Raw genomic sequence first — 25,644 nt, 5'->3', positions numbered from 1 at the left:
CACTGACCCATCCCACTCTATTCTATCCCCAGACCTCACTTGGGATATTGAAAAACTGGCCTCCTTTTTCTCTGGAAAATCCCAGTGCTGGGAAGCCATTCTGCCCCCCACACCCCCACCAACCCATCAAAGACGCAGGGGCACAGGCCTTACTGCTAAGAGGACCCCGATGTGGAAACTCTGTCAGTCCCGCTTCTCAGGTTTGGCTGCTTGGGATTCAGGAATCCTTATGCCCTCTAGGTCGCTTGCCAAAAGAAGGTCCCTCTCTTCTCTGTGTATGTAAATAGATCCAGTTCCAAAATGACTACCCCATCTTGCATCAAATGGCTTTATTGGACTGCTGGCTGTCTGAAGAAGTGACAGCGGCCCACCACTCACCCCTCTGCCAGCCGACCCCCCCCCCCAGTCACCCTCCCCACACCGCCCAGCCGAGAGAGACAGGACCCTCAGCAGATCGGGAGGTTAAAAGCCCAGCTGCTTCTCCCTCATGGGCTACTTGGGGCTCCCAGACCGGCCTTCAGATACCTCAGAATCCTAGGGCTAAAGAGACCCCCTTTCCCCCCAACCCCTACCCCACCAGAGGATATCTGCCCAGATGCCCACCTCCAGGGCTGGTGCCATTTTCTCTCCATCCAGCCCAAACTCCCTGGTTCTCCAGGGGCCCTCCTGGAGCCAGCAGGTGGAGAACAGGTGAAGTGGAAGGGCGGGGGTCCGGAGGAGGAAGCAGGCCCTGGAAGGGGCAGAGGTGGGCGGGGGCCATTCAGGAGGCCGGGGCAGCCAGCAGATGAAGAGCGGAGAGGCCGGCGTAGAGCGCGCACAGCCGGGGCAGGGTGGCGGGCTCCCAGGTGTAGCGGGGCCCGGCCCTGTGCAGTTCCAGACCACTGAGGCCCACCAGGGCTTCCGTCAAGGTCAGGTCCTCGTCCCCAAGTGAGGAGAGCAGCTGGGGCGGGAGGGGGAAGTCCCCACCCTGGCTCTGCTGGAAGTTCTCCTCCATGGCTCTCTCCACCTAGGACCCCGAAGCAGGAGGGAACAGTGATACCCTGAGGCCCAGGAGACTGTACAACCCCCCCGCTCTCTCTTCCTCCCTCCCGCTCCCTTCATCCCTCCCTCCTTCTCCCTTCCTTCTTCCCTCCCTCTCCCTCCTACCAGGGCCTCTGGTAGCCTTGTGGCAGAGACAGGCAAGAAGAGAGAGCCCGAGCAAGAAAACAAGCAGCAAAGGCTCCTGGATCCCCAGCATCCCTCGACCTCACCTCCTTGGGGTCAGGTTTCTAGCAGGCCCTCAGGAGGGATCCCTCTTTCTCACCAGTTTCAGCTGAGTCAGCAGGATCTTTTTCTCCATGGACTGAGCCAGCAGCTTCTGTTGGGCCTCACTCAGTTCTAGGGATGGGGATGGGGGGACGGGAGTGTGACTGGTGGCTACTGAAAGCCCAGTAAACCCCATCTCCCTCTAATTCCTAATTCTCTCCTTACCCGTCAGGGCTCCCAGGAAGTAGAGGATGGAGCCCATGGCCTGAGGGCTCAGAGTCACGTTGCCCAGGTCTTCGAGGGCCCCGGGTGTACCCTTATGCAGAGCCCCCTCCAGCTGAGGAGGTAGGACGGGGAGAGCAGGCTGGTCCTTGGCCTCAGCTCTTGCACCTTGATTCCCCCTTCCGGCAGTGTCCAGTGGCCCCCTCTCCCTCAGTGGCCACCCCGGCCCAGCTCCCCCCAGACTCTCCCCGGCCTTCTCCCGACCCCCGTCCGGCCTCACCGAGCCCTCTAGCAGTCGCAGCTGGTGGTTCTTGCCCAGGAGGGCACGGAGGGAGCGGAGCAGGGTGGCCCGGGCCTCCGGGGTCAGCTGGGCCAGCTGACGGGCCTCACTTTCCACCTCCTCCTGCAGGGCTCCGAAGTCCTCAGGGACCTCAGCTGGTGGGGCAGTTGGAAGAGAGATGCAGGAGGCCTCCCCCTCCCCTGCAAGGCCCCAAACCCAACCTCAAACCCCATGGCTCTGGAGAATGTACAGCCTCCCAAGAGGGGAGTCCCTCCACTCTCCACACCAGACCCTGGGTCAGGAGATCTGTCTCAGAGTGTTTCCCACTCAACCTTGAACCCAGTGTGGGCCCTGCCCCCAACGTCAAACTTAAAACAGCTGAGGAACTAGCCCTTTCCGATTTTGGAGCTAACCAGCTTCTCCCGATTCTGATTCCAAACCTTGATCTTGAGCCCTTTTCTGATCCTGAACCCTTCCTCACCCTGGGTTTAGCCCTAACCACACCTGTTTTTGACCAACTCCCCCGCTCCCCGCCCCCCGTCCCCCACCGCCCCTCCCTGAGCTGGAGCGGGTAGGAGGGTTAGGAACTCACAGATTTCCTTACAGTTTGCCCCCTGGATCACTGCCAATGGAAAAGGGAGAGAGAGAAATGGAGAGACCAATGCGGAAAGCCAGCTTGAGACCCCTATCCCCATCCTCTCCCCTCCCTTCCCCCAGGTTGCAGGGGAAACCAAGACAATCTCTCATCTTCCCACCCTATTCAATGCCACCACTATCATTTCAGCTCTTCTGCATCAACCTCACCCCTCCAAGCCTTTATGGACATCTCTTTCCATAAAGAGAAGGGAGAGAAAGGAAGATGGGGGGGTGCTGCCTTTGGGGATGGCAACCTGAGCAGGATAAAGTCTCACTCACCCCGGACCCAAAACCACTGAACCCCTACCCCATCCCCGGCTTCCTCATGAGTCCCCTCAAGATCGTTTCTTTTTCCCCAGCTCTTCCTCCCCAAAGCTCTGACACTCCACTTCCTGCTCCCCAGCTCCCCAACCCTCCCTGGAAATTGGTGGGTTTGGGATTAGGAAGCCTTAGGGTCAAGAGAAGTGAGGCAGGGAGGTGCCCCCACCTCCCTCCACAGACTCACAGGTAAATTTCTCCTCTTCGGTTTTGTCTGAAAGCCAAGAGAATGGAGAATCAGAGCCCAGTGCTGCTAAGCCCCTCTCCTGGATGGCCCGTGGGGGTCACTGGGCCGGGAAGGAGAGGGTGCTGAGGGAGAGATGTGGGGAAGGGGTCGGGGTGGGGGGCCAGGCATGGGAGAGGATGCTCCGTCTCACCTTCAGGTGGGAAAGTTTTCAGCTTCTCATCGCAGACGTGAGGAATGTCTAGAGGAGAGGAGGGGATGAGAAAGATGGAGAGAAAGATTTAACTGCCCATCCATACTGCCCTCACCCTTCAGACCCCGCGGGCCTGGAGCTGGTGAGCAACGGAGAAAATCCTCCAAGCAGGTCTCAGGCCACTGGGCAGCCCACAGGGCTCAGGTCAGCAGTCCAGTAGTTTGGTCTCCCTCTACTTTGAGCCTCTCCCCACTTTTAGAGCTTAATACAGTGCCTGGCACATAGTAAGCACTTAACAAATACCATAATTATTATCATTATTATTATTCCAGACCCTCCAGGTTGGGATCCACCCATCTGGCTCAGCTTTTCCTCGCTTTCATTCATGCCCAGCCCCTCCCCAGTTCCCTGGAGATTGCATCTGCCCCCACGGGCCCCAGCCTCCACTTACCCCACTCTCCATTCCCCTTGGTGACCAGTTGCCGGACCCGGAAGGCCAGGACACAGTCCTGGGGGATGGTCACAGCTTCCTGGTGGTTTAGGGACCCCTGAGAGAAGGTCCGAGAAATGAAACTTGGGAGATCCTCGGAGAGAGTCAGGGGGAGGGCTTCTGATGCGGGGAAAGATGTTGGGGGGTGGGGGTGGTTCTGGCAAGGAGGGCCAGACCTTAAGAGAGGCAAGTGGCTCAGCCCGGTCTCAATTCTCAAAGTCAGGTTGGACAGGAAGGGAGCCCAGGGCTTACAGGATAGGGGGATGCGGTCACAAACGTGCAGTTGTCCCCTTCGCCTGATGGGAGTTGTAGGCCCACCCCTAGGGGAGGCCCACCCAAGTGCCGCCTGCAAGTGACTTCTGGCCGCTTCCAGCTCAGAAGGATCCCTTCTGGATCGGCGGGGCCCAGGGCCCCGGCCATAATGACCATCGCACTCTAGTCCGCAGGCTGGAGCCAGTTGGACCCAACAGTGAGCTGCCAGGACCTGGCTTTTTCAGAGTTCTGTGCTGAGAAACATGATGAGGAGGGACAGAAGGTGGAGTGTGGGGCTGGGCAACGGAGAGGGAGGCCGGCCTTGGGGACTGGGGCTGGGAGCCAAAGCCGGGGCCCGGCCCAGCGTTGGGGGATCCAGGAATGGACTTGAGGAAGGATCCCCACCTGCAGCCCTAGAGGAGCTAAGAGTGGGATGGAGAAGCCCCCCTGGGCCTGTCCGGCTCTCTCCAGGGTCACCTCCTTGACCGTCTCCACCGTCTCCATCACCACGTAGAGGTTCTCGCCCCGCGGACGCAGTTCCTGCAGGAACGGGTGTTCTGGGAGCAGCTTCCTGGAGGGGGTGGGACCCTGGTCAGCTCTGCGGGAGGGAGCCCAGGGTGCAGGAGGGGGTGGGCCATTTGGCACCGGGGGAGGGAGCCCAGAGTTCAGAGGCCAGATGGCCCCGGGGGAGGGAGCCCAGAGTGCGAACCCCGGTCAGCCCTGGGGGAGGGAGCCCAGGGTGCAGGATGGCGTTCTCTCAGGGCCAGGAGGGGCCCAGCCACTCCCAGCTCTCTCCCGTGGGGGCACGGCAGCCCCTCGGCCTCACCGCTCATCTCGCAGAGTGTCCAGGGCCTTGGGAGCCACGCTGAGGGTCTGCACCTCTAGGTGGCTGCTCTGGGTCAGCCCAGCTCCCCCAGTGACCTTGACCGTGTTGGGCACGTCCACCTTGCCCTCCAGCCGCAGGTCCAGCAGCTTCTTGAAGCGAAAATGCGGGTTGTCCGTCGACTCTAAGGGAGAGAGGAACCCATGGAACAGACCAGGGGGCACCCCCTAACCCCAAACCTGGTTTGGGATGAGACGGCTCCACCCCCATTTAGTCTTAGAACCCCATCTGTTTCCAGGAGGGGAGAGGGGTCAGGGCCGAGTGATCCCTCTGCAGAGAATCAGAGCCCACAGTTGGCTAGCTCATCCCACCCCCTGTCCGGGCTTGGGAGTCAGAGGTCATGGGTTCTAATCCCGGCTCCACAACTTGTCAGCTGTGTGACTTTGGGCAAGTCACTTAACTTCTCTGTGCCTCTGTTACCTCATCTGTAAAATGGGGATTAAGACGGTGAGCCCCACGTGGGACAACCTGATTATCTTGTATCTACCCCAGTGCTTAGAACAATGTTTGGCACATAGTAAGCTCTTAACAAATACTTTATTATTATTATCCACATCCCCTCTCCTCATATGTCACAGAAGGACAGGAATCCCCAGCCTTGCCCTACTGTCATCTTGAGCAAGAAATCCTTCTAGACTTTTTTTCTAAATGGCATTTGTTAAGCACTTACTACGTACCAGGCACTGTACTAAACACTGGAGTAGATTCAAGCAGGTCTTACATGGTACTTATAGGCTTAATCCCCATTTTACAGGTGGGGTTAAGTGACTTGCCCAAGGTCACACAGCAGACAAGTGGTAGAGCCGAGATTAGAACCCAGGTCCTCTGACTCCCAGCCCTGTTCTCTTTCCCCTAGGCCATGCTGCTTCCCATTTCTAACTTACTTTCCTCCTTTTTTTTTAACGATACTTGCCAAGCACTTACTATGTTCCAGGGACTGTACTAAATGCTAGGGAAGATACAAGATAATTAGGTTGGACACAGTCCCTGTCCCACATAGGGCTCACATCCTTAATCTCCATTTTACAGATGAGGTAACTGAGGCACAGAGAAGTTAAGTGACTTGCCCAAAGTCACGCAGTAGACAAGTGGCAGAGCCAGGATTAGAACCCAGGTCTTCTGACTCCCAGGCTCCGGGCTCTTTCCACTAGGCCACACTACTTCTCAAGACCATGCTGCTTCTCTTCCCAGGCTTTCCAGTGCCATCTCACCCTCTCTGGGTCGCCCCCTGCCATTTGACCTCACCATCCTCCTGGTCCTGGAGAAGGTGACCCCAGACTTCTTGAACGTGTCTGTTTATTGTCAGCGCTCTGCACATAGTAAGCACTCAATAAATACGAATGACAACTGACTCTTCTTGCCCTCCCTGCCATCCCGGGGCCCGAGGGCTCCCCAGAAGCACACTGACCTGTGGGCGCAGCACCCGGTTCCAGCAGATCCAGGAGGGCATAGTCGGTGGGTAGGTAGCGGGCCCCCCAGAAAAGCGTCCCCTTGCGCTTCCGCAAAACCAGGCAGAGAGGGCGGAAGCGCTTGAAGTCGATGAGGCTGTCGAGCGGGGTCAGGTCGCCCTGGGGGTTCAGCTGGCGCGCCAGTGCCCTCGTCACATTCTCAAACATGGCAGTCATTGTCCTGGGGCTGCGGGGGCGAGGGGGGTTGGGGAGCAGTCGGTGGGAGGGGGGAGGCACCGGTAGAGCAGCCCCATCTCCACCCACTCAGGGGTCACCGCCCTCAGGCACGATGAGGGGGTGTCAACAGAAGCTGAGCACGGTGATGGGCAGGAGTGGGGTCCCAGAAGGCCGGGGGTCTCTCCCCTCTTCCCACTGGGGGAATGTTTGCCCTTCCCTAACCCTCGGTCTAGCTGACTCCAGAGTGCTCAGGCCACACTGGGAAGCCACCTCACTTTTTACCCCCAGTGAGGGTCGCCCATCCAACCCTCCCTCCTGCCAGGCAGAGCGGGGATGACTCCCTTAGAGCCTCGTCCCATCTGATCCAGGGGTCTCCCGAGGGTCCGGGCCCTCCCCTAGAAGCCCAGTAATTCCCAGAACCCGAGGGAGGAGGGCTAGTTCTGGCCAGGGGCTGGGTCTCGGACCTGTGGGTTGAGACATTCAGGTTGGGGGGGCCTCCCTCTTCCCCCAGTCCGACAGAACTGCAGCCCTGATCCCTGCGGGGAGAGAAGGGTCAAAGCCAACCCACTGTCCCCCCATAAAGCCACTCCAGCCCTCCCAAGGCCTCCCCTCCCCTGCCACTTACAGGCAAATTGAGCAGGAGGTGGCGTTGGGCTCGGATAGCCAGGTTTTGAGACGGGTGGCAAGGTGGGGTCCCGGGAGAGATGCTGTCCAGGTGTCGCCTGCCCAGCTTTATGCCCCATGAGGGGCGGTCCCGGGCAGAGGCCCGCCCCTGTCGGGGTTGGCTCACCCCTCCTCCTCGCCCTCGGCGGGGGCCCTTCTTCTGGGAGAACAGCATGGACCTGTTTGCCGGAGCCTGGCCCGCTGCGGGGCAGAGGGGGCGGCAGGGAGGAGGTTCGAGGCTGGCCCAGAGTGGGTGGTCACCGGCTACACTTGGTTTCCTCCTCTTGGGGAAGGGGGGAGGCGGCAGGGATGGGGTCCCAGAGACATGAAATAGTGCTTCGAGAGCTAGAAAATTGGCCTCCTCAACAAATTCTGGCGGGAAGAAGGGTTTTTTAAAAATTAATGGTATTTGATAACAATAATAATGACATTTGTTAAGCGCTTACTATGTACCAGGCACTGACTAAGCGCTGGGGTAGATACAAGCTAATCGGGTTGGACATTCATTCAGTAGTATTTATTGAGCGCTTACTATGTGCAGAGCACTGTAGTAAGCGCTTGGAAAGTACAAATCGGTAACAGATAGAGACAGTCCCTGCCCTTTGACGGGCTTACAGTCTAATCGGGGAAGACAGGCAGACAAGAACAGTGGCAATAAATAGAGTTAAGCCATAGTCCCTGTCCCACCCGGGGCTCACAATGTTAATCTCCATTTACAGATGAGGACCTGCTGATGATGCTGGGATTTGTTAGGCGCTTACTATGTGCCAAGGACTGTGCTAAGATCTGGGGTGGATAAAAACAAAATTAATTAATTCATTCGTTCAATAGTATTTACTGAGTGCTTACTACCTGTGGAGCTCTGTACTAAGCTCTTGGAATGTACAATTCGGCAACAGATAGAGACAAATGTGTTAGACACAGTTTCTGTCCCATGTGGGGCTCATGGTCTCAACCCCCATTTTACAGATGAGGGAGCTGAGGCCCAGAGAAGTGAAGTGGCTTGCGCAAGATCACACAGCAGACCTGTGGTGGAGCCAGAATTAGAACCCAGGTCCTTTTGGCCTCCAGGCCCCTGCCCTATCCACTAAGTCCTATCCTGAAGCAAGGTGGCTCGGTGAAAAGAGGCTGGGTTTGGGAGTCTGAGGTCGTGGGTTCTAACCCTGGCTCCGCCGCTTGTCTGCTGTATGACCTTGGGCAAGTCACTTCACTTCTCGGTGCCTCAGTTCCCTCATCTGTAAAATGGGGATTAAGACTGTGAGCCTGACGTGGGACAACCTGCTGACCCTGTATCTATCCCCGCGCTTAGTTAGAACAGTGCTCTGCACATAGTAAGCGTTTAACAAATACCAACATTATTATTATTATTATTAAGTCACGCTGCTTCTTTTGATTGGGTCTGGCTGACACCCCAAGTGGGACTCTAGCCGGGGGTGGCGGTGGGGTCCAGGGGGGTCCAGTCCCTGCTTTGTCCCGGGGTTAGAATTCCCATCCCCTGCTCCAGGGGTTTGGGAAGGGAGCACAGAGGCCTGGAAGAAGAGAGAAGTGTAGGCAGAGCCCAGGGTTCTCAGATCTTCTCTCCGTTCCCTCCCCTCTCCTCCTGCTCCGCGCAAGAGGAAGCAGCGTTGGCTAGCGGCAAGAGACCGGGCTTGGGAGTCAGAGGTTGTGGGTTCTAATTCCGGCTCGGGCACGTCCATTTAACTTCTCTGGGGCTCAGTTCTCTCCTCTGTAAAACGGCGATTGAGACTGTGAGCCCCACGTGGGCCAACCCGATGACCTTCTATTTGCCCCAGCGCTAAGAACAGTGCTTGGCACATAGTAAGCGCTTATCATTATTACCCGGCCCGCTGTCCCCCTCTGCTGGACACTCCCGGCTCTGCCGCTGTGATGCTGGGAATCAACCAGTCAATCGATCAATCCTATTTATTGAGCGCTTCGAGTACTATAATAATAATAATAATGTTGGTATTTGTTAAGCGCTTACTATGTGCCGAGCACTGTTCTAAGCGCTGGGGTAGACACAGGGGAATCAGGTTGTCCCACGAGGGGCTCACAGTCTTAATCCCCATTTTACAGATGAGGGAACTGAGGCACCGAGAAGTTAAGTGACTTGCCCAAAGTCACACAGCTGACAGGTGGCAGAGCCTGGATTCGAACCCATGACCTCTGACTCTGTAAACCCGTCAAACGGCAGGGACTGTCTCTATCTGTTGCCGACTTGTTCATCCCAAGCGCTTAGTACAGTGCTCTGCACATAGTAAGCGCTCAATAAATACTATTGAATGAATGACTCCTAAGCCCGTGCTCTTTATAGCAATAGGGCAGACTAAGCTCCACTTTTCCTCATCTCCCACTCCCTCCTGCGTCGCCCTGACTTGCTCCCTTTGCTCTCCCCGCGCCACAGCACTTCGGAAAGAGCCCGGGCTTGGAAATCAGAAGTCGTGGGTTCTAATCCCGATGCCACCACTTATCAGCTGTGTGACTTTGGGCAAGTCGCTTCACTTCTCTGGGCCTCAGTTACCTTATCTGTAAAATGGGGATGAAGACTGGGAGACCCACGTGGGACAACCTCATTACCTTGTATCTATCCCAGCGCTTAGAACAGTGCTTGGCACCATACTAAGTGCTTAATGCATACCATTATCATTATTATTATGTCATTTTAATTTAATTTATTTATATTGATGTCTGTTTATTTGCATTGATGTCTGTCTCCCCCCGCCCTCCCCAGCTCCAGACGGTGAGCTTGTTGTGGGCAGGGATTGTCACTCTTTGTTGCTGAATCGTACTTTCCCAAGCGCTTAGTACAGTGCACTGCACACAGTGCTCAATAAATACGATTGAATGAATGAATGAAGAGAGTTGGTAGACACATTCCCTGCCCACAACCACCATACAGTCTAGAGATTGAGAACCGGGCCGGGGCAGGGCAAGGGGTCGAGGGGTCAGTGGGGAACCCCTAAGCTCAGGGCTGCCCGCCGACCCCCAAAAAACTCAGCGTTCCTGCTCCGAGCCCGGCATGTGCCCTCTTCACATCCAACAAACCACCACTCTCCCTATCTTCAAAGCCTTACCAAGATCACGTCCCTCTCTTTTTTTAATGGTGTTTTTTAGGCGCTTACTCTGCCAGACACTGCACTGAGCACTGGGGTAGATACAAGATCATCAGGTTGGACACAGTCCACGTCCCCCGAGGGGCTCACAGTCTTAATCCTCACTGTACAGATGAGGTAACTGAGGCACAGAGAATTTAAATGACTTGCTGCTCCTCCAAGAAGACTTCACTGACTAATCTCTCATCTCTCCATCCTTTTTGCCCTCCCTTCTGCATCCCCTATGCACGTGGGTCCGTAGCCCCTGAACACTTTGATACTCCATTTTATGTACAATGCCCTCATATGCTGCCTTTCCCCCCCATCTGTGGTTTATTTTAATATCTGTCTCCCTTTAGATGTAAGCTCCTCGAGGACAGGGATCATGTCTGCCAGTCCTGTTGCACTGTACTCTCCCAAGCGCTTAGTAAAGCGCTGTGCACATAGTGAGCCCTCAGTGAATACCAGTGATTGAGAGGTGTGACTCGAGCCCTGTCCCTGGAGACCCCAGGACAGAGACACAGACAAACCACACTTCTCATTTCCACCCTTTTATTATTGCTCTCCCTGCAAGAGAAGAGGGAAGAGGAAAAGAAATTTGGGGAGTGGCCAGGGTTGAGGGTGAGGGCCAGCAAGGGGACGCGAGAGAAAGGCAGGAGGCGGGAGGGGCTTTGGGTCGGGGGCAGGAAGCGGTAGGGGGAAGGGTTACTTCGGCTCTGGTTCCCCCCTTGAGAGTTGAAGAGGGTCTTGGTGCTGTCCCAAGGGGCCCCTCCAACTGAAGCAGTCCCCAGCCTCCGTTTCTTCGATCAGGATCTGCCTCACTCCCCCCAGCACCGAACACCCTCCCAAACGGCCAGAGTGGGTCCAGGGGGGGAGCCCCCCGATAAGGCCTTAGAAAAACTTCGGGGGCCCCTCCCACATTCCCAAACCAGCTTTGGGACCCAGCACACCCCCTGCTAGAAACTGCCTCTCCTCCCGGAAGACCCCCTGGGATTTCTGGTCGAATTCAGAGAAGATGTCCTCGGCCCTCACATCGACAGGCCCCAGCCCCTGCAGCCCTTGCAGCCTCCACAGCCCCCGCAGCCCCTGCGGCCCCCCACTCAGCAGGCTCGGGGGGTCCAAGGCCTTTCCCTTGGGCCTCGAGACCTAACTTGACAAAATCCATCAAGTTTTCCTCCTGGGTTTGCAGGTCTGCTGGAGGGACCAGCCTTCCCGGGACCAGCCCCCCGGTGCCCAGGAGCCTGGCCTGGGCCTGGACCGACCCCCGGGCCTCCTCGTGGCTCACCTGGGAGAAGCTGAGGGACCTCCCGGCTGTCACCTCCCGGCTGTCTGGCCCACCCCCGACTGCCCGGTCTACCTCGGAGAGCAGGCCACCGCCCCTTGCCCCCAGTCCGGACCCTGGGGGAGGAGGGAAGCCAGAATCCCCGGTTGGGTGGGGAGGCCCGAGCTGGAGAAGGAACATGTCTTGGCCAGCAGGTGGAAGATCGAGAGGGCAGCATAGAGAGCGGAGAGCTGGGGCAAGGCTTCGGGGTCAAAGGTGAACAGGAGCTCATTCTCATCTAGGTCTAGCCCGCTCAGGCTCAGGAGGGCCTGGGTGACCGCCCATTCCTCGCCCCGGAGGCCTGACAGCAGTGCCGAGTGCAGCTGCCCCGGGCCCGACTCCTCCCGCAGGAAGTGCTGCTCCAGGATGGTCTCCAGCTGCGGGACGGCAGGAAGCCGCGGCCTCGGTGAAGATGCACGAGGCACGGGGAGAGGAGGGAACTCGGAGAGGGAGGCTGGATGGGGGTGGGGAGGGCTGCCTGCCCAATAAGAGGGGACGGAGACATTCCTGGGAGCTCCCCCGGGGTCCCAGTTCCCCAATCTCACCAGTCTCATCTGCTGGGGCAGGATCTCCTTCTCCACCGACATGGCCAACAGCTGCTGCTGCTCCTCACTCAGCTCTGGGGGAGGGAGTGGTCAGTGGAGTCAGGGAGGCAGGGGCTCGGGGCATCGGCGGTCAGCTGGGGTCGGGGGGCGGGATGGGGAGCTCCCCTCTCCGGGCCGGCCTCAACCCTCCTCACCGCGCAGGGCCCCCAGCAGGTAGAGGACGGTGCCCGAGAGCGTGGGGTTCAGTCTCCCCGAGTCCTCCTTCAGTATGGGCAGGATGGCGCTGCCGGGCTGCGCTAGCTGCACGGGTTCCTCCATGTCCAGGGCCTGCTCCACCTATGGAGAGAGAGGGAGGGCACCGATCACCCTCGGGGAAGAGTGCAGGGCACAGGACGGGCCAGTGGGGGACAAGACTGTCGATGCTGGGGAGGAACTGTGGCCTGAGGACGGCCTGACCATCATGGCGATGATGACTGATGACTGTGATGATGAGAATTATAATAATAATAGTATTTGTTAAGCCCTACGTGCCAGGCACTGTACTAAGCAGGAGGGTGGATACAAGCAAATCGGGTTGGACACAGTCCCTGTCCCACGTGGGACTCACAGGCTCAATCCCCATTCTACAGATGAGATAACTGAGGCCCAGAGAAGTGAAGTGACTTGTCCAAGGTCACCCAGCAGACTAGTGGTGAAGCTGGAATTAGGACCCTTGACCTTCTGACTTCCAGGCCCATGCTCTAACCACTACACAATGATGCTTCTCTAATGATGGTGTGGTCTCCACGGAGAAGGGGCCTACATTGGACAGAGCCCTGAATTACAGCCTTCGGGAGCCCCCTCTCCATTTCCCCGGTGACCAGCTCCCTGCTCCTGGCATCCCACCCTCCTCCTGCCCCTCTGGACGCCCCCTTCCCCCTTCTCGTGGCTCAGTGGAAAGAGCCTGGGCTTCGGAGTCAGAGGTCATGGGTTCGACTCCTGGCTCTGCCACTTGTCAGCTCTGTGACTGTGGGCAAGTCACTTAACTTCTCTATGCCTCAGTTACCTCATCTGTAAAATGGGGAATAACTGTGAGCCTCACATGGGACAACCTGATTACCCTGTATCTACCCCAGCGCTTAGAACAGTGCTCTGCACATAGTAAGCGCTTAACAAATACCAACATTATTATTCTCCTCCCTGCTCCTCCCCCAGGCTCACCGTGTCCTCCAGGGTCTGCAGCGCCTTGGCTTGTCCCATGATGCCCAGGAGTGTGGTCAGCAAGCCTTCCCGCTGCCCCAGGGTCAGAGCCTTCAGCGCGTACATCTCCATTTCTACCTCTGCTTGTAGGACCCTAAAGTCCCTTTCCTCCTCCTCCTCCTCCTCCAGAGATTTGGATCCTATTGCTGTGGGTCAAAGAGCAGGGGGAGCCTGAGTCCTTTGATTGATTGGGACCTGAGCCCCTAGTCCAGCTACCCCTCAAGGAGGCCCTCCCCGAGCCCCTCCATTATTCAGGGACCCTGTGAGGCCCTCGGACCCACCCCTCCACCCCCCCACCCCGGCCTTCACTCCTCCCTCTGCCTGAGTGTGATTCGGTGGAGAGCAGGAGAGCTGGTCGCTGCACCGGGGAGGCTTGGGTCGGGGGACACGATTCAGTTCCTTACTGATGATGCAGGATCTATTGGAAAACTCCATGCCTGAAGGGAGAACCCAGATCCATGAGAGACAATCCCCAGGCCCCGGACAGCATCGGTGAGGGACAGGCTGGCTGGGTTAGGGATTGGGTCTCTCCTGATCTTCTCTTGGATTCCTGTCCAGATGACTTTGGTTCTTAGCTGAGTGGGTGCTCCTCCAGTTGTAAATACCTTTATGTTTCCCTCTCCCTTTAGAACGTAAGCTTCTTGTGGGCAAGGAATGTGTCTTTTGCTTAGTTTCCATTTCCCAAGTGCAAAGTAGAGTGCATTACTCTTCCTCCTCTCTATATTTTCTCCTCTTTCTCCCCGACTCCTCTTTCTCCTCCTCCTCCTTTCCCTCCTCTGCTCCACCTCTGGACGGTAAACTCGTTATGGGCAGGGAATGTGCCTGTTATATTGTTATACTGTACTCTCCCAAGCAGTTAGTGCAATACTCTGCACACCGTAAGTGCTCAGTAAATACGGACTGACCTCTTCCTCTTTCCTCCCCCTTTCTTCTTCACTTCTCCCTTTTTTCTTTCTCCTCTTCCCCTTTCTTCTTCAGTCCCCCCTCCTTTTTTCTTCACTCTTCCTTCTCTTCCTCCTCCTCCTTCCTTCTCCTCCTCCTCCTCTCCCCCTCCTCCTCTTCTTCTTCCTTCTCCCGCTGCCCTTTCGGCTAGATGGCAGACTGGGGATTGGGGAATCAGGGCCGGAGATTGAGGAGAACTGGGACCCTAGGGTGGTTTAGCCTAGAGGGCTGTGCCTTGGGGAGCTGAGACAGGCATCACTGAGAATTTGGGCGGGGGTGTATTGTTGGGACTGGAGGAGGCTGAAGGACCAGGGAGAAAGGTTGAAGCAAAAGGATCGGGGAGGGGGGAAAGAAGGAAGGCAGGGAGAAGAAACCTACACACTCACTTTCTGAAGGGAAAGTTTTCTGCTTCTTGTCCGGGATGAAAGGAATGTCTGCAGTGGGCGGAGAGAGAGATGAGATGATGGAGATTCGGGGCTCAGACTCTTTGTCTCTCCACCCTGACTTTCGGGAGTCCCGTCCAGAGTGGGGGCAAGAATCTGTTTTGCCCCAAAGCCTCTGAGCCTCATTTCAGGGTGCGGAGGGACAGAGCTGGGCCCAGGGCCCTTCTGGAGTTGGGGAAGGGAGGACAGAGTCTCCACCTCCACACATCCAACACATCCATCCAGCTGCCCCAAGGCTCCATCCTAGCCTTCAGACTGAGACAACTGGTGATATCGGGGAGCAGTGTGGGAGGGGGAGGACGCAGGGACCCAGACCCCCAATCTCCCTTTACCCCAATCCTTCTCCGACGTGACGTCTCCCCGGGATCAATCTATCGGTCAATCAATCATTGCTATTTACTAAGAGTTTACTGTGGCAGAGCATTGTACTAAGTGCTTGGGAGAGTACAGTCCAAATGAGTTGGTGGATATGTTCCCTGTCCACAGTGAGTTTATAGTCTGAGGGTTGAGGATCAGAAGGGGGAGATTAGCTGGGCATGGAGGGGGGCTTAGTAGAGGGCAAGGGAAGCCTGGGTTTTGGGGTCCAGTGAGGGGGTTAGGGCAGAGAAATCCAGGCTAGGAATTCCTGATTGGGCTCCACTCCCAGGCTCCCCAGAACCCCATCTTTCCACCTCTATCTCTCTCCTTCTCCACCTAATTCAGCAACAAGCAAGCAGAGAGCAGCAGCCGCAGCCACCAGACCCTTGCTGAAGGATTGTCCCTGCCCCCGCCCCCATCATCCCTGATTGCCCATGCACACCAGGCCAGCAGGAGAGGCAGAGTCAGCCACTGTCAGCAGCTTCCACCTCTCAAGCTGGATTGGGCTGGACCCCCTCTGCAAAGCCCCTCACCCTTCTGTGCTCCCGGCCCAGGCCCTCTTCCCCTTAACAGCTCACCAGTGAGGGGGATGCTGGTGGTGGATTGATAGGTGGGCAGGTGGGTGGAGAGACGCGGGGCTGCTGCAAGGGGTGCAGGGGATGTAGGAGACGATGACTGCTCACTGCTCACTGGATCGTCCGCCGGCTGGAGAGACACCTAAAAGGTGGCACTTGGGGACAACGCTGCACCGCAATGAGCCTTCGGAGCCCAGCCAGGGGCCTGCCAATACCAGGCCCCTCCTCTTCCCTCTCAAGGCTTCTTCCCAGGAATACTCTGGCAGGTCCAGTCCTGCCTGGAACCTGGGGGAGAGGAGGATCAGAGGGAGGGGCCCAGGTGATTGTGGCCCGGCCCAAGGATGGAGGGCAAAGCTAGCGGGGGGCTGGTGCCAGGGGACCTGGTTGTCCCAGCTAGGGGACCCCTAGAACCAGGTAGAGCCTGGTTTCCTGCCGGGGATTGTAACTCACTGTGGGGAGGGAGTGTATCTGTTATGTTGGTATAATGTACTCTCCCAAGCACTTAGTACAGTGCCCTGCACATAGTTAGTGCTCAATAAATATGATTGACTGACTCCCTGGGATGGGGTGGGCTGGGCCGGGGGGAGGGCTCTAGCTGCCGCCAACACCCCACGGTGGCTCCCCTTGGCCCGGGGATGATGAGAGGGACCCAAGGTCACAACAGGGGGTCAGCACGGCCTAGTGGATGAAGCACAGGACCTGGGTTCTAATCCCGGATCTGCCGCATATTTGCAGTGTGACCTCGGGCAAAGCGTTTCACTTCTCTGGGCCTCGGTTACCTCGTCTGTAAAATGGGGATTCAATCCTACTCCCTCCTACTGAGACTGTTAGCCTTATGTGGGACAGGGACTGTGTCCAACCTGATGAACTTGTATCTACCCGGGGCTTACAACAGTGTTTGGCACATAGTAAGTGCTTAACAAATACAATCATAGTAATAATTACAATTATAATAACAACTATAATAATTTTTATGAAGGTGGGGACAAGAGAGAGGGAGGCCAGAGGCAGAGGCCTCTGTACCCAGGGGAAGAGCAGGGCAGAGCAAAGCCGGGGCCCCCGAGTGCGACTGGACCAATTAATCCATTTATCCATCAGTCATATTTATTGAACATTTTCTGTGTGCAGAGCTCTATACTAAGCGCTTGGGAGACTACGATACAACAGAATTGGAAGCCATGTTCCCTGTCCACAGAAGGCTTGCAGTCTAGAGGGGGACCATTGAAATGAAGAGAGGATCCACGTGTTTCCCCCAAGCTGTCCCCCTGGCTTGGCTTGATTTCTGCTCTTGCTTCCCTCCATGGGGATCACCATGGGGACCACCATCCAGTCCAGGAAGGGAGAAGGGATATGGGGGTGGGGTGGAGGGTCCTGGCTTACGGCCAAAGGACTTACCCAGAAGGGAAGTCGGCTTCCAGGGAAGAGCAGTACAAAGGAGGTGAGGGTGGGGCCTCTGGAAGGGGAGAGAGATTGGATCTGGCATGACAGAGCTTGCGCGGGGATCAAGAGAGCCCACTGCCTCACCCCCTTTAGCCCCCAACATCAGCTGCTCCCTGGCCCAACCCCAGTCCTGGGACCCCGCGTCTCCCCAGAGAGGTGGCAGGATCTGCCCTCTTCCCAGAAGCCATGGAGACTTGGCCCAGAGCAGACTTGGGAAGGCGAGGGGTGGGTGGGACAGTTTCTGTTTGAAGGAGATTAGGAGCTCACGGAGGGGACATGGCTGGCGTGGCAGGGGTGGTGTGAGGGAAGAAAGGAGAGGTTTGGGGTGCAGGTGGAGTCCAGGTCCTCCATCTCTTGTTCTTGTCCTGGTGGTTGTTCCCTGTGGCATCCCTGGGACCTCCCGGGCCCTCCACGTGTCCCCCCAATGTGTCCCCGGTCCCGGAAGGGCCCGACACCATTAGCCATTGCCTTTTGAACCTCTCTTAACCTTCCCTGTGGGGCCTCGCTTTCCTTCGAGGGCATCGTGGTCAGAGGAGTCTGGAGGCTGGGCAAGGCAGGGGTTTGGAGGGATGCAGGGGCCGGTGGCCGGGAGGAGCCAGGGCTGAGGGGTGGGAGGGGCCCTGAGGCTCCTCTGGGGCCAGCGATGGCCAGGCTGGGCAGCAAGGCCACGGCTCAAACCCCGCTGGCTTCCAGGTGAGAGGTGCAATGGGTCCCTTTGCTTGCTGCAGTGGCCAGGGACCGGGGTCACTTCTCGCCTCCCCTTTCGTCCCCTCCCTGGCTGCCCTCACAGCCCAAGGCTGGGCTTGGCAGAGCAAGGGGTTGGGGGAGGTACACAGAGCTCAGAACTGTGGTGTGGGAATCCAGTCCTGCAAACTATCTCTCAGGCCCCTCCTCCTCCTTCTTTCCCCTTCCAATAGGGCCTCCCACCACTCCAGATACCTTACAGATAATAATAATAATAATAACGGTAATAATAGAAAAGAGCTTGGGCTGGGGAACGAGAGGATGTGGGTTCTAACCCTGAGTCTGCCACATGTCTGCTTGTGACTTTGGGCAAGTCACTTCACTTCTCCGTACTTCAGTTTTCTCATCTATAGAATGGGGATTCAATGCTCGTTTTCCCTCCTCCTTAGACTGTGAGTCTCCTGTGGTAATACTAATAATAACAGTAATGGTTTTTGTTAAGCACTTACTATATGCCAAACACTGTTCTAAGCGCTGGGGTAGATACAAGGTAATCAGGTTGTCCCGCATACGGTTCACAGTCTTAATCCCCATTTTACAGATGAGGTAACTGAGGCACAGAGAAGTTAAGTGACTTGCACAAAGTCACAGAGCTGATACGTGGTAGAGCCGGAATCGGAACCTAAGACCTCTGACTCCCAAGCCCAGGCTCTTTCCACTAAGCCACGTTATGGTACAGGAACTGTGTCCAACCTGATTAACTTCTATCTACCCCAGCGCTCAGAAAAGTGCTTGACACATAGTAAGTGCTTAATAAATGTCATTATTTAATACTACTATTAATAATAGTAATAATAATAATATTTGTGTTATTTGTGAAGAGCTTACCAGTGTGCCAGGCATGGTCCTCAGCTCTGGGATAGAATGCAAGATAATCATGTTGGGCACAGGCTTTGTCCCATATGGGACTCACAATCTAAGTAAAAAAATATGATATTTGCTAAGCACTTGTTACATGCCCAGCACTGGCCAAGCTGGTTGTGGGCAGGGAATATGTCTATTTATTGTTATATTGTACTCTCCCAACCACTTGGTACAGTGCTCAGCATGCAGTAATCGCTCAAACACGGTTGAATGAATGAATGTTTTAAGTGCTGGGGGAGATACACAGTTACGAGATTGGGCACAAGTAGGAGGGAGAAGAGGAACTGAATCCCCATTTCACAGATGAGGATACTGAGGCCCAGAAAGGTGAAGTGGCTGGTCCAAGGTCCCCAGCGGGCAGTGGCAGAGTGGGGATTAGGACCCAGGTCCCCTGATTCCCAGGCCCGGGCTCTTCCAACAAGGCCACGGTGTGTCTTCAAAATCCCATGGGTGGAAAAGGGAAGGTGCCAACCTCTGGAGGCTGATGATTTCTGGCAGGGTGGGAGGCTGGGCTCAAACTCTGAGGTTCCCTGGTGAGCACCAAGGTGGAGGCCGGGAGGTCCAGCCCCTAGGAGTCCCTCCTTTTACTGAAGCCTCCGGGGGATGTGCCAACCCCAGGGGACCAGTGGTGAGTGGGGAGAGGGGAGGGACTGTGAGCCCTGCATGTGACAAGGACTGTATCCAACTCGATTTGCTGTATCAACCCCAGTGCTTAGTACAGTGCCTCGCACATAGTAAAGTGTTTAATAAATACCATCTTTCTTTCTTCTTCACTTCTGTACTGCCTTTTTGGGATCAGGAGGTCTCTTGGGGAAGGAAAGAGTCTCTCTGACCATTTCAGGCCTTGGGGGGTTGGGAGAGGAGGAGGAGGACGAGGAGCGGGAGGGAGGACCAGTGAGAACCAGTGGAAAGGCAGTGGGGTCTAGTGGATGGAGCACAAGCCTCGGAGTTAGAAGGACCTGGATTCTAATCCCGACTACACCACTTGTCTGCTGTGACCTTGGGCAAGTCACTTAACTTTTCTAGGCCTCAGTTACCTTCTCTGTAAAATGGGATTAAGACTGAGCCCAAAGTGGCACATGGACAGTATCCAACTTGATTAGCTTTATCTACCCTAGATAAACCCTAGAACAGTGCCAGGCACATAGTAAGCATTTAACAAATATCATAAAAATAAAAAAGTCATCCCCTGACATCTGCATACGCTGGTCTCCCCGGCTCCCTCAGGGAAACCAGTGATCCAGTGGGGAGGGAGAGTCTATGAGGGGCCCATGGCCAGTCCCAGCTTGGCCCCTCACCTCAGGAAGGGGTGATGTGGAGCAGACATCTTCCGGGTACCCTCTGGTCCCCTCCCTCCTGCTCCCCTCCCTTCCACCCCCTCCCAGGCCTGGAGAGGCTAGAGGGTGAGAGAAGAGATAAGAAGAGAAGAGAAGAGGTCTGTTGAGCCGAGAGTACAAACCAGGCTGGAGCCAGGGGGTTGAACAAGATAATCAACTGCTGGGGAAATAAGCAGTGAAAGCTCTCCCAAGGTCATCTTGTCCGGGATCTAGTCTCTTGTCTTTTTGCACAACTCCCTGTCCCAAGCCCCATGCTTTTCCCTCTCTCACCCCGGGACACAGGAGGGTAGGGATTCCCCCATCTCCCGATGAGACAGCCAGACCCTGGGTGGGCTCAGATGCGGTGGCTTTGGGAAGAGGGGGAGGATGGAGGGACAATAACTTCTCTTCCCCTTCCCTCCCCTTTCCTAACTCCCCCTCTCCTGGCTTCCCTTCTGTCAGCCACCTCGGGCTCATCACTAATTCACAGACTGGTTTGGGTTTCCAGCTGGGGCTCGGATGAGGGGATCCGATGTCTGGAGCTGGCAGGTGTCTGCGTGTGGTGGGGGCTGCCAGGGCCCTACAGAAGGAATGGGGGTGCCGATCACCGTTCTGCCCCCCCAAATCAACCTTAGCACAAGTCGGAGTGCCCCTCCACATCCCCCCGGCTCCCCATCCCAGGCGGCAGATGGTTCAAGAAGCGGTCAATGTTGCCGCAGAGGTTGGTGTGGGGGGGTGGGGAGGAGCTCCACCGTGCTCCCCCAAACTCCAAGTCTGTCCCCAGGACCCTGGAGCTGCTCTGGGTGTGTGTGTGTGTGTGAGGGGAATCAAGGACTGGAGGAGTTGGAGAAGGTGGATCAGGAGAGGGGCAGCCAGGGGTGGATCGGAGGGAGTGAGACCCCCCGTTAGGTCAGGAAGGGGGCGGTCAAAGTGCGGTGAGAGCCGTGCTGAGGGTGGACGACTCCTCCGAGCCAGCCTGCGGTGGGGGGCAGCGGGGCCACCGGACCTCCTCGTGGTTCCGCCGCACGTAGCGGGCCAGGGAGACACCCACCAGTGCCAACCACCCACCCACTGTCACCAGCAGGGCGGCATCCGTGCCCCTCCTCCCCTGCCGTGCCCCGCAAGGCCCGGCCTCGCCCTCCAGGCCCAGGACCTGCCGCCCCACGAGCTCAGGCCGGTCGGCCGTGGCGCACACGATGCCCGCTCCCGTGCCCTCCGCCAGCTTCATCCCCCGGAGCAGCCGCTGCAGGGCACAGTCGCAGCGCCAGGGGTTGGCGGACAGGTTGGTGGCGGCCCGCAGCCCCGAGAAGGCCTCGGCGGGCACCGCGGCCAGCAGGTTGGCAGAGAGGTCGAGGAGGCGCAGGCTGCCCTCCAGGCCCCGGAACGCGGCACCGGAGAGGCGGGCGATGGCGTTGTGGGAGAGGTCCAGCTCAGACAGCACGGGCAGATGCTCAAAGGCCCCCGCGGGCACCTCCCCCAGCTGATTGGCATCCAGGAAGAGTTTGCGGGTGTCGTTGGGGATGCCTTCGGGGATGGCACCGAGGCCCGCGTAGCTGCAGCGGAAAGTTGGCTCGCCGTCCTCCTCTGCCCGGTAGCAGCCTCGGGCAGGGGTCCAAGTGGGTGTGGGACTTGTCGGGGAGCCCCCCGTGCCCAACGCCAAGAGGCGGAGGAGGAGGAGGAGGAGGTGTCTGGCAGCATGGAGCATGACCACAAGTTAGCAGCTCGATGATGGGATCTAGAGGAGACCAAGGTACATTCCTAGAGAGAGGCACATCTTGGGTCTCCTCCTCACCTCTAACCCCCTCCCTGGCTCCCAGACTGTGATCCGGGAGTCCCGGGTAGACCTGGGGGCCAGGATGGCCCCGGTTGCCCAGCTCTGCCCGGCTATGAAGACCCCTCACACCTGCCCCGACCACCCCTTCCTGTAGGCCCGGCTCCACGCTCTCCCTCCTCTCCCCGCGGGGTGCGACCTTTGCCCATATCTACCTGTGGAGGTGTCTCCAGGTGCTGGCAGGTGGCACTGAACACTAGGAAACAAGAACCCGGGCAACACAGGGTGTGCCTGGATGGGTGGGTTGGCGGGGGGGGCGGGGGCAGAGATGCCGGATTGCATTGGCAGCCAGACCAGCTCCAATTAACCCTGCCTAGCCTGGGCTCAATCACTCACTCGTCCAATTGCATTTATTGAGCCCTTACTGCGTGCAGAACACGGTACTAAATTCTTGGGAGAGAACAATATAACAGAGTTGGTTCCCTGCCCCCAGCGAGCTTACAATCTAGAGGGGGAGGCAGGCATTAAAATTATGGATACGTACGCAAGTGCTGCGGGGCTGAAGGTGGGGTGAATTAAAGGGAACGAATCCAAGGGCAAGGCGACACAAGGGAGAGGGAGTAGGGGAAATACGGGCCTGGTCGGGGAAGGCCCCGTGGAGGAGATGTGATCGTCTGTGGGATATGAAGGGGGAGGGAGTTCCAGGCCAGAGGCGGGACCTGGGCAAGGGGTTGGCAGAGAGATAGATGAGATGGAGGTACAGTTGCTCCCAGGAAAGGAGATTTGTGGTTCTATCCTTCCCACCCAGACCCCACCTCATTTCCTCCACCTTTTCCTTTCAAGGCCCTCTTTTTACTGATCTTAGTCTGGCCCCAATCCCCTATCTCTCCCACACTGACAGTATGGCCTAATGGCAAGGACAGAGGACTGGAAGTCAGAAGACCTGGGTTCTAATCCTAGCTCTGCCACTTGCTTGCTGTGTGACCTAGGGCAAAGCACTTAATTTCTCTATGCCTCAGTTTCCTCAACTGTAAAACAGGGATTGAACATCTGTTCTCCCTCCTACTTAGACTGTGAGCCCCATGTGAGACGGACTCTGTCCAATCTGATTAACTTGTATCTACTTTAGCGCTTAGAACGGTGCTTGGCACATACTAAGCTCTTAACAGATACCATAACATACAACAAATGCACATTGCCTCACCGCACATGGTGATGAGAAAGGTTGGCTTCTCCTCTCCGCCCCTTCTCACCTTAGGGTCCCATTTTTCTTTTCCAGAGGTTCACTCTTCCCTCCTGCCCCCTTTACCTCTCCTCTGCTTCTCCCTTCTCTCCTTTCTCAAGACCACAAGACTCTCACAAGACCCCCAGCCCCAACATTCTCAAATTATGGAAGGCTTTGGGCTTCCTCTCGCGCTCGAGGTCAGGGAGAGGGGATGGGGCCCAGTTTGGAGGGGAATGGCGGCTACAAGGGGTGCCTCATGGACACAAGATGGTGAGGGTCTCTCTCTCTCTCTCTCTCTGCTCCACCAACTGTACCCAGATTCCAACTGGGAGTCGCCTTTGGAGGAGGGAACGGGGATAGGGAATGACAAATCCTTCAGGTCGGGCTGGGTATCAGGGACATCGACCAGATGACCCTTTCCCTGAAGCAGCGTGGCCTAGTGGATAGAACGTGGACCCGTGAGTCAGAAGGACCTGGGTTCCAATCCCGGCTCCTCCACCTGTCTGCTCCCTGATCTTGGGTGGGTCACGTAACTTCTCTGTGTCTCAGTTCCTTCATCTGTAAAATGGGGTTTAAGGCTACGAGCCCCAGGTGGGACTGGACCGGGTCCAACCTGATTAGCTTGTATAAATCCCAGTGCTTAGTACAGTGCCTGGAATATAATAAACGCGTAACAGATACTATTTAAAGAGAAAAAAAGTGTCGGTTTTCAGAACCGTGAACAGTATCAGCTGGGTCCCCTCCAGGCCCATTCGGGTCCCTTCCCTTCCTCCCCTCCCCCCACCCAACCCACCCCCTGGAGCCCGAGTCGCCCCTGCCCTGCCCCCAGGACCCCTCATCGCCTCCAACCTGCCAGGGCATCGCCCTGGTGCTTCTGTGTGGCCAGTGTCGGCCCTTGTCCCCTTCTTCCCGGCCCCTACTCTACTCCATCCTAAATGGGGATGTTTTAGACTCCCTCCGTGGGGGGTCCTGGCTGCTCCAACCCCAGCCCAAGGAGCTTTGTCCCTTCTGGAAGTGGGCATGTCCATGTTGGGGTTTGGGCAGGGCGGGACTACAGGAGGAAAAGAAATGGGATTTCTGGAGGGAAACTCCCCAACGTCCAGGGGCAGCAGAATTCATTCATTCAATAGTATTTATTGAGCGCTTACTATGTGCAGAGCACTGCACTAAGCGCTTGGAATGGACAATTCGGCAACAGAAATGACCCTGTACCCCTACTCTCTCTCCATGTACCGATCAATCAATCAATCATTCGTATTTCTGAAGTGCTTACTATGGGCAGAGCACTGTACTAAGCGTTTGAGAGAGTACAAGAGTACAATAAAACAATGAACAGACAAATTAACAGAATAAACAGAAGCACCATGCCCGAGTGGGGATTAACTGTGAGCCTCACATGGGACAACCTGATAACCCTGTGTCTACCCGAGCGCTTAGAACAACGCTCTGCACATAGTAAGTGCTTAACAAATACCAACATTATTATTATTAGTGGCAAGAGCTTGGGTTTGGGAGTCAGAGGATGTGGGTTCTAATCCCAGCTCTGCCATTTGCCTACTGGGTGACCTTGGGCAAGTCACTTAACCTCTCTGTGCCTCAGTTACATCATCTGTAAAATGGGGATTAAGACTGCGAGCTCTATGCGGGACAACCTGATTAATTTGTATCTACCCCAGTGCTTAGAGCAGTGTTTGGCATATCGTAAGTGCTTAACAAAAACCATAATTATTATTATTAATTAGCAGACATATTCTCTGCCCAAAATGAGTTTACAGACTAGAATGGGGGTAGTCTGGGGGTCAGAGGGGGGAAGATCAGCCCCCTTCACCTGCTCCTCCCCATCCAGTTTGCTTTTTGTCCTTCCCCAGCTAGTTTTATAACTGCACCTCGCTCACCCTAGCCCTGCTCTCTCCCCACTAATCGGACAGATTATAGCCATGATCAAAATCCTCCTAAAATCCCACCACCTGCAAGAAGCCTTCCCCAGTTAACTTCCAAGATCCAGAGTAACACAAACCCATCAGCCACTTCTAACACTTTCCTATTTATTTATTTATACTCTTCCCTAACGCTTAGAGATGTACAGTCAATTATTTATTCTGACTATCCTATTTGGAAATATTTTTGGTGTTGGCCTCCCTCGCAAGAATGTAAGCCCCTCATGCTCCTGTTGATCCTTTCCAAGAGCTGAGAGTCAGAGGTCATGGGTTCTAATCCCAGTTCCGCCACTTGTCAGCTGTGTGACTTTGGGCAAGTCACTTCACTTTTCTGTGCCTCAACTATACCTCATCTGTAAAATGGGGATTAAGACTGTGAGCCCCACGTGGGACAACCTGATAAACTTGTATCTACCTCAGCGCTTAGAACAGTGCTTGGCACATAGTAAGTGTTTAACAAATAACATCATCATCATCATCACTGCATCCAGTGGGAGGTCAATAAATTCCTCTATTTCTACTACTCCACTACAGCTCTGCACACAGTAAGTGCTCAATAAATAAAATTGATTCATTTACTCCTCCTCCTCCTCCCCACCCCCCGAGCTGGTTTCTCGAACCCCCTCAAAAACATTAGAATAACTTGGTGAAAGAGGACTGGCCTGGAAGTCAGAAAACCTGGGTTCTAATCCCGGCCCTGCCAAGGTGTAGTGTAATGGATAGAGCCCAGGCCTGGGACTCAGGTCGTGGGTTCTAATCCTGGCTCCATCTCGTGTCTGCTGTGTGATCCTGGGCAAGTCACTTCACTTCTCTGTGCCTCAGTTCCTTCATCTGTAAAATGG

The 25,644-nt window shown here is 56.1% G+C and overlaps 2 protein-coding genes across 2 annotated transcripts; both read right to left on the bottom strand.

The window, feature by feature from the left end:
- Window positions 1-539: 539 nt before the first annotated feature.
- On the bottom strand, window positions 540-6,332 carry GSDMA (gasdermin A). Its single transcript, XM_039913553.1, has 9 exons — window positions 6,112-6,332; window positions 4,647-4,827; window positions 4,226-4,391; window positions 3,530-3,626; window positions 3,079-3,126; window positions 1,748-1,947; window positions 1,471-1,582; window positions 1,304-1,377; window positions 540-1,006 (listed from the first exon to the last, which is right to left on the bottom strand). The coding sequence occupies exons 1-9, from the start codon at window positions 6,326-6,328 to the stop codon at window positions 761-763; spliced, it is 1,341 nt and encodes a 446-aa protein (XP_039769487.1). The 5' UTR covers window positions 6,329-6,332; the 3' UTR covers window positions 540-760.
- A 14,462-nt stretch (window positions 6,333-20,794) lies between these two features.
- Window positions 20,795-21,574, bottom strand: LRRC3C (leucine rich repeat containing 3C). Its single transcript, XM_016227034.2, has one exon. The coding sequence runs from the start codon at window positions 21,572-21,574 to the stop codon at window positions 20,795-20,797; it is 780 nt and encodes a 259-aa protein (XP_016082520.2).
- Window positions 21,575-25,644: the final 4,070 nt, after the last annotated feature.

This window comes from Ornithorhynchus anatinus, chromosome 11, assembly GCF_004115215.2.
Source record: "Ornithorhynchus anatinus isolate Pmale09 chromosome 11, mOrnAna1.pri.v4, whole genome shotgun sequence".
NCBI classification, from domain to species: Eukaryota; Metazoa; Chordata; class Mammalia; order Monotremata; family Ornithorhynchidae; genus Ornithorhynchus; species Ornithorhynchus anatinus.
This window is presented reverse-complemented; position numbering and strand designations above follow the sequence as displayed.

Bases quoted from the DNA above. Each gene is read 5' to 3' on its own strand.
- GSDMA (XM_039913553.1), bottom strand. From the start codon at position 6,328: ATGACTGCCATGTTTGAGAATGTGACGAGGGCACTGGCGCGCCAGCTG. The intron at 3,127-3,529 runs GTAAGTGGAGGC...CCTCTCCTCTAG, and splicing joins CAAGGGGAATGGAGAGTGGG to ACATTCCTCACGTCTGCGAT. The intron at 1,948-3,078 runs GTGAGACGGAGC...GGGGCCTTGCAG, and splicing joins GAAAACTTTCCCACCTGAAG to GGGAGGGGGAGGCCTCCTGC.
- LRRC3C (XM_016227034.2), bottom strand. From the start codon at position 21,574: ATGCTCCATGCTGCCAGACACCTCCTCCTCCTCCTCCTCCGCCTCTTG.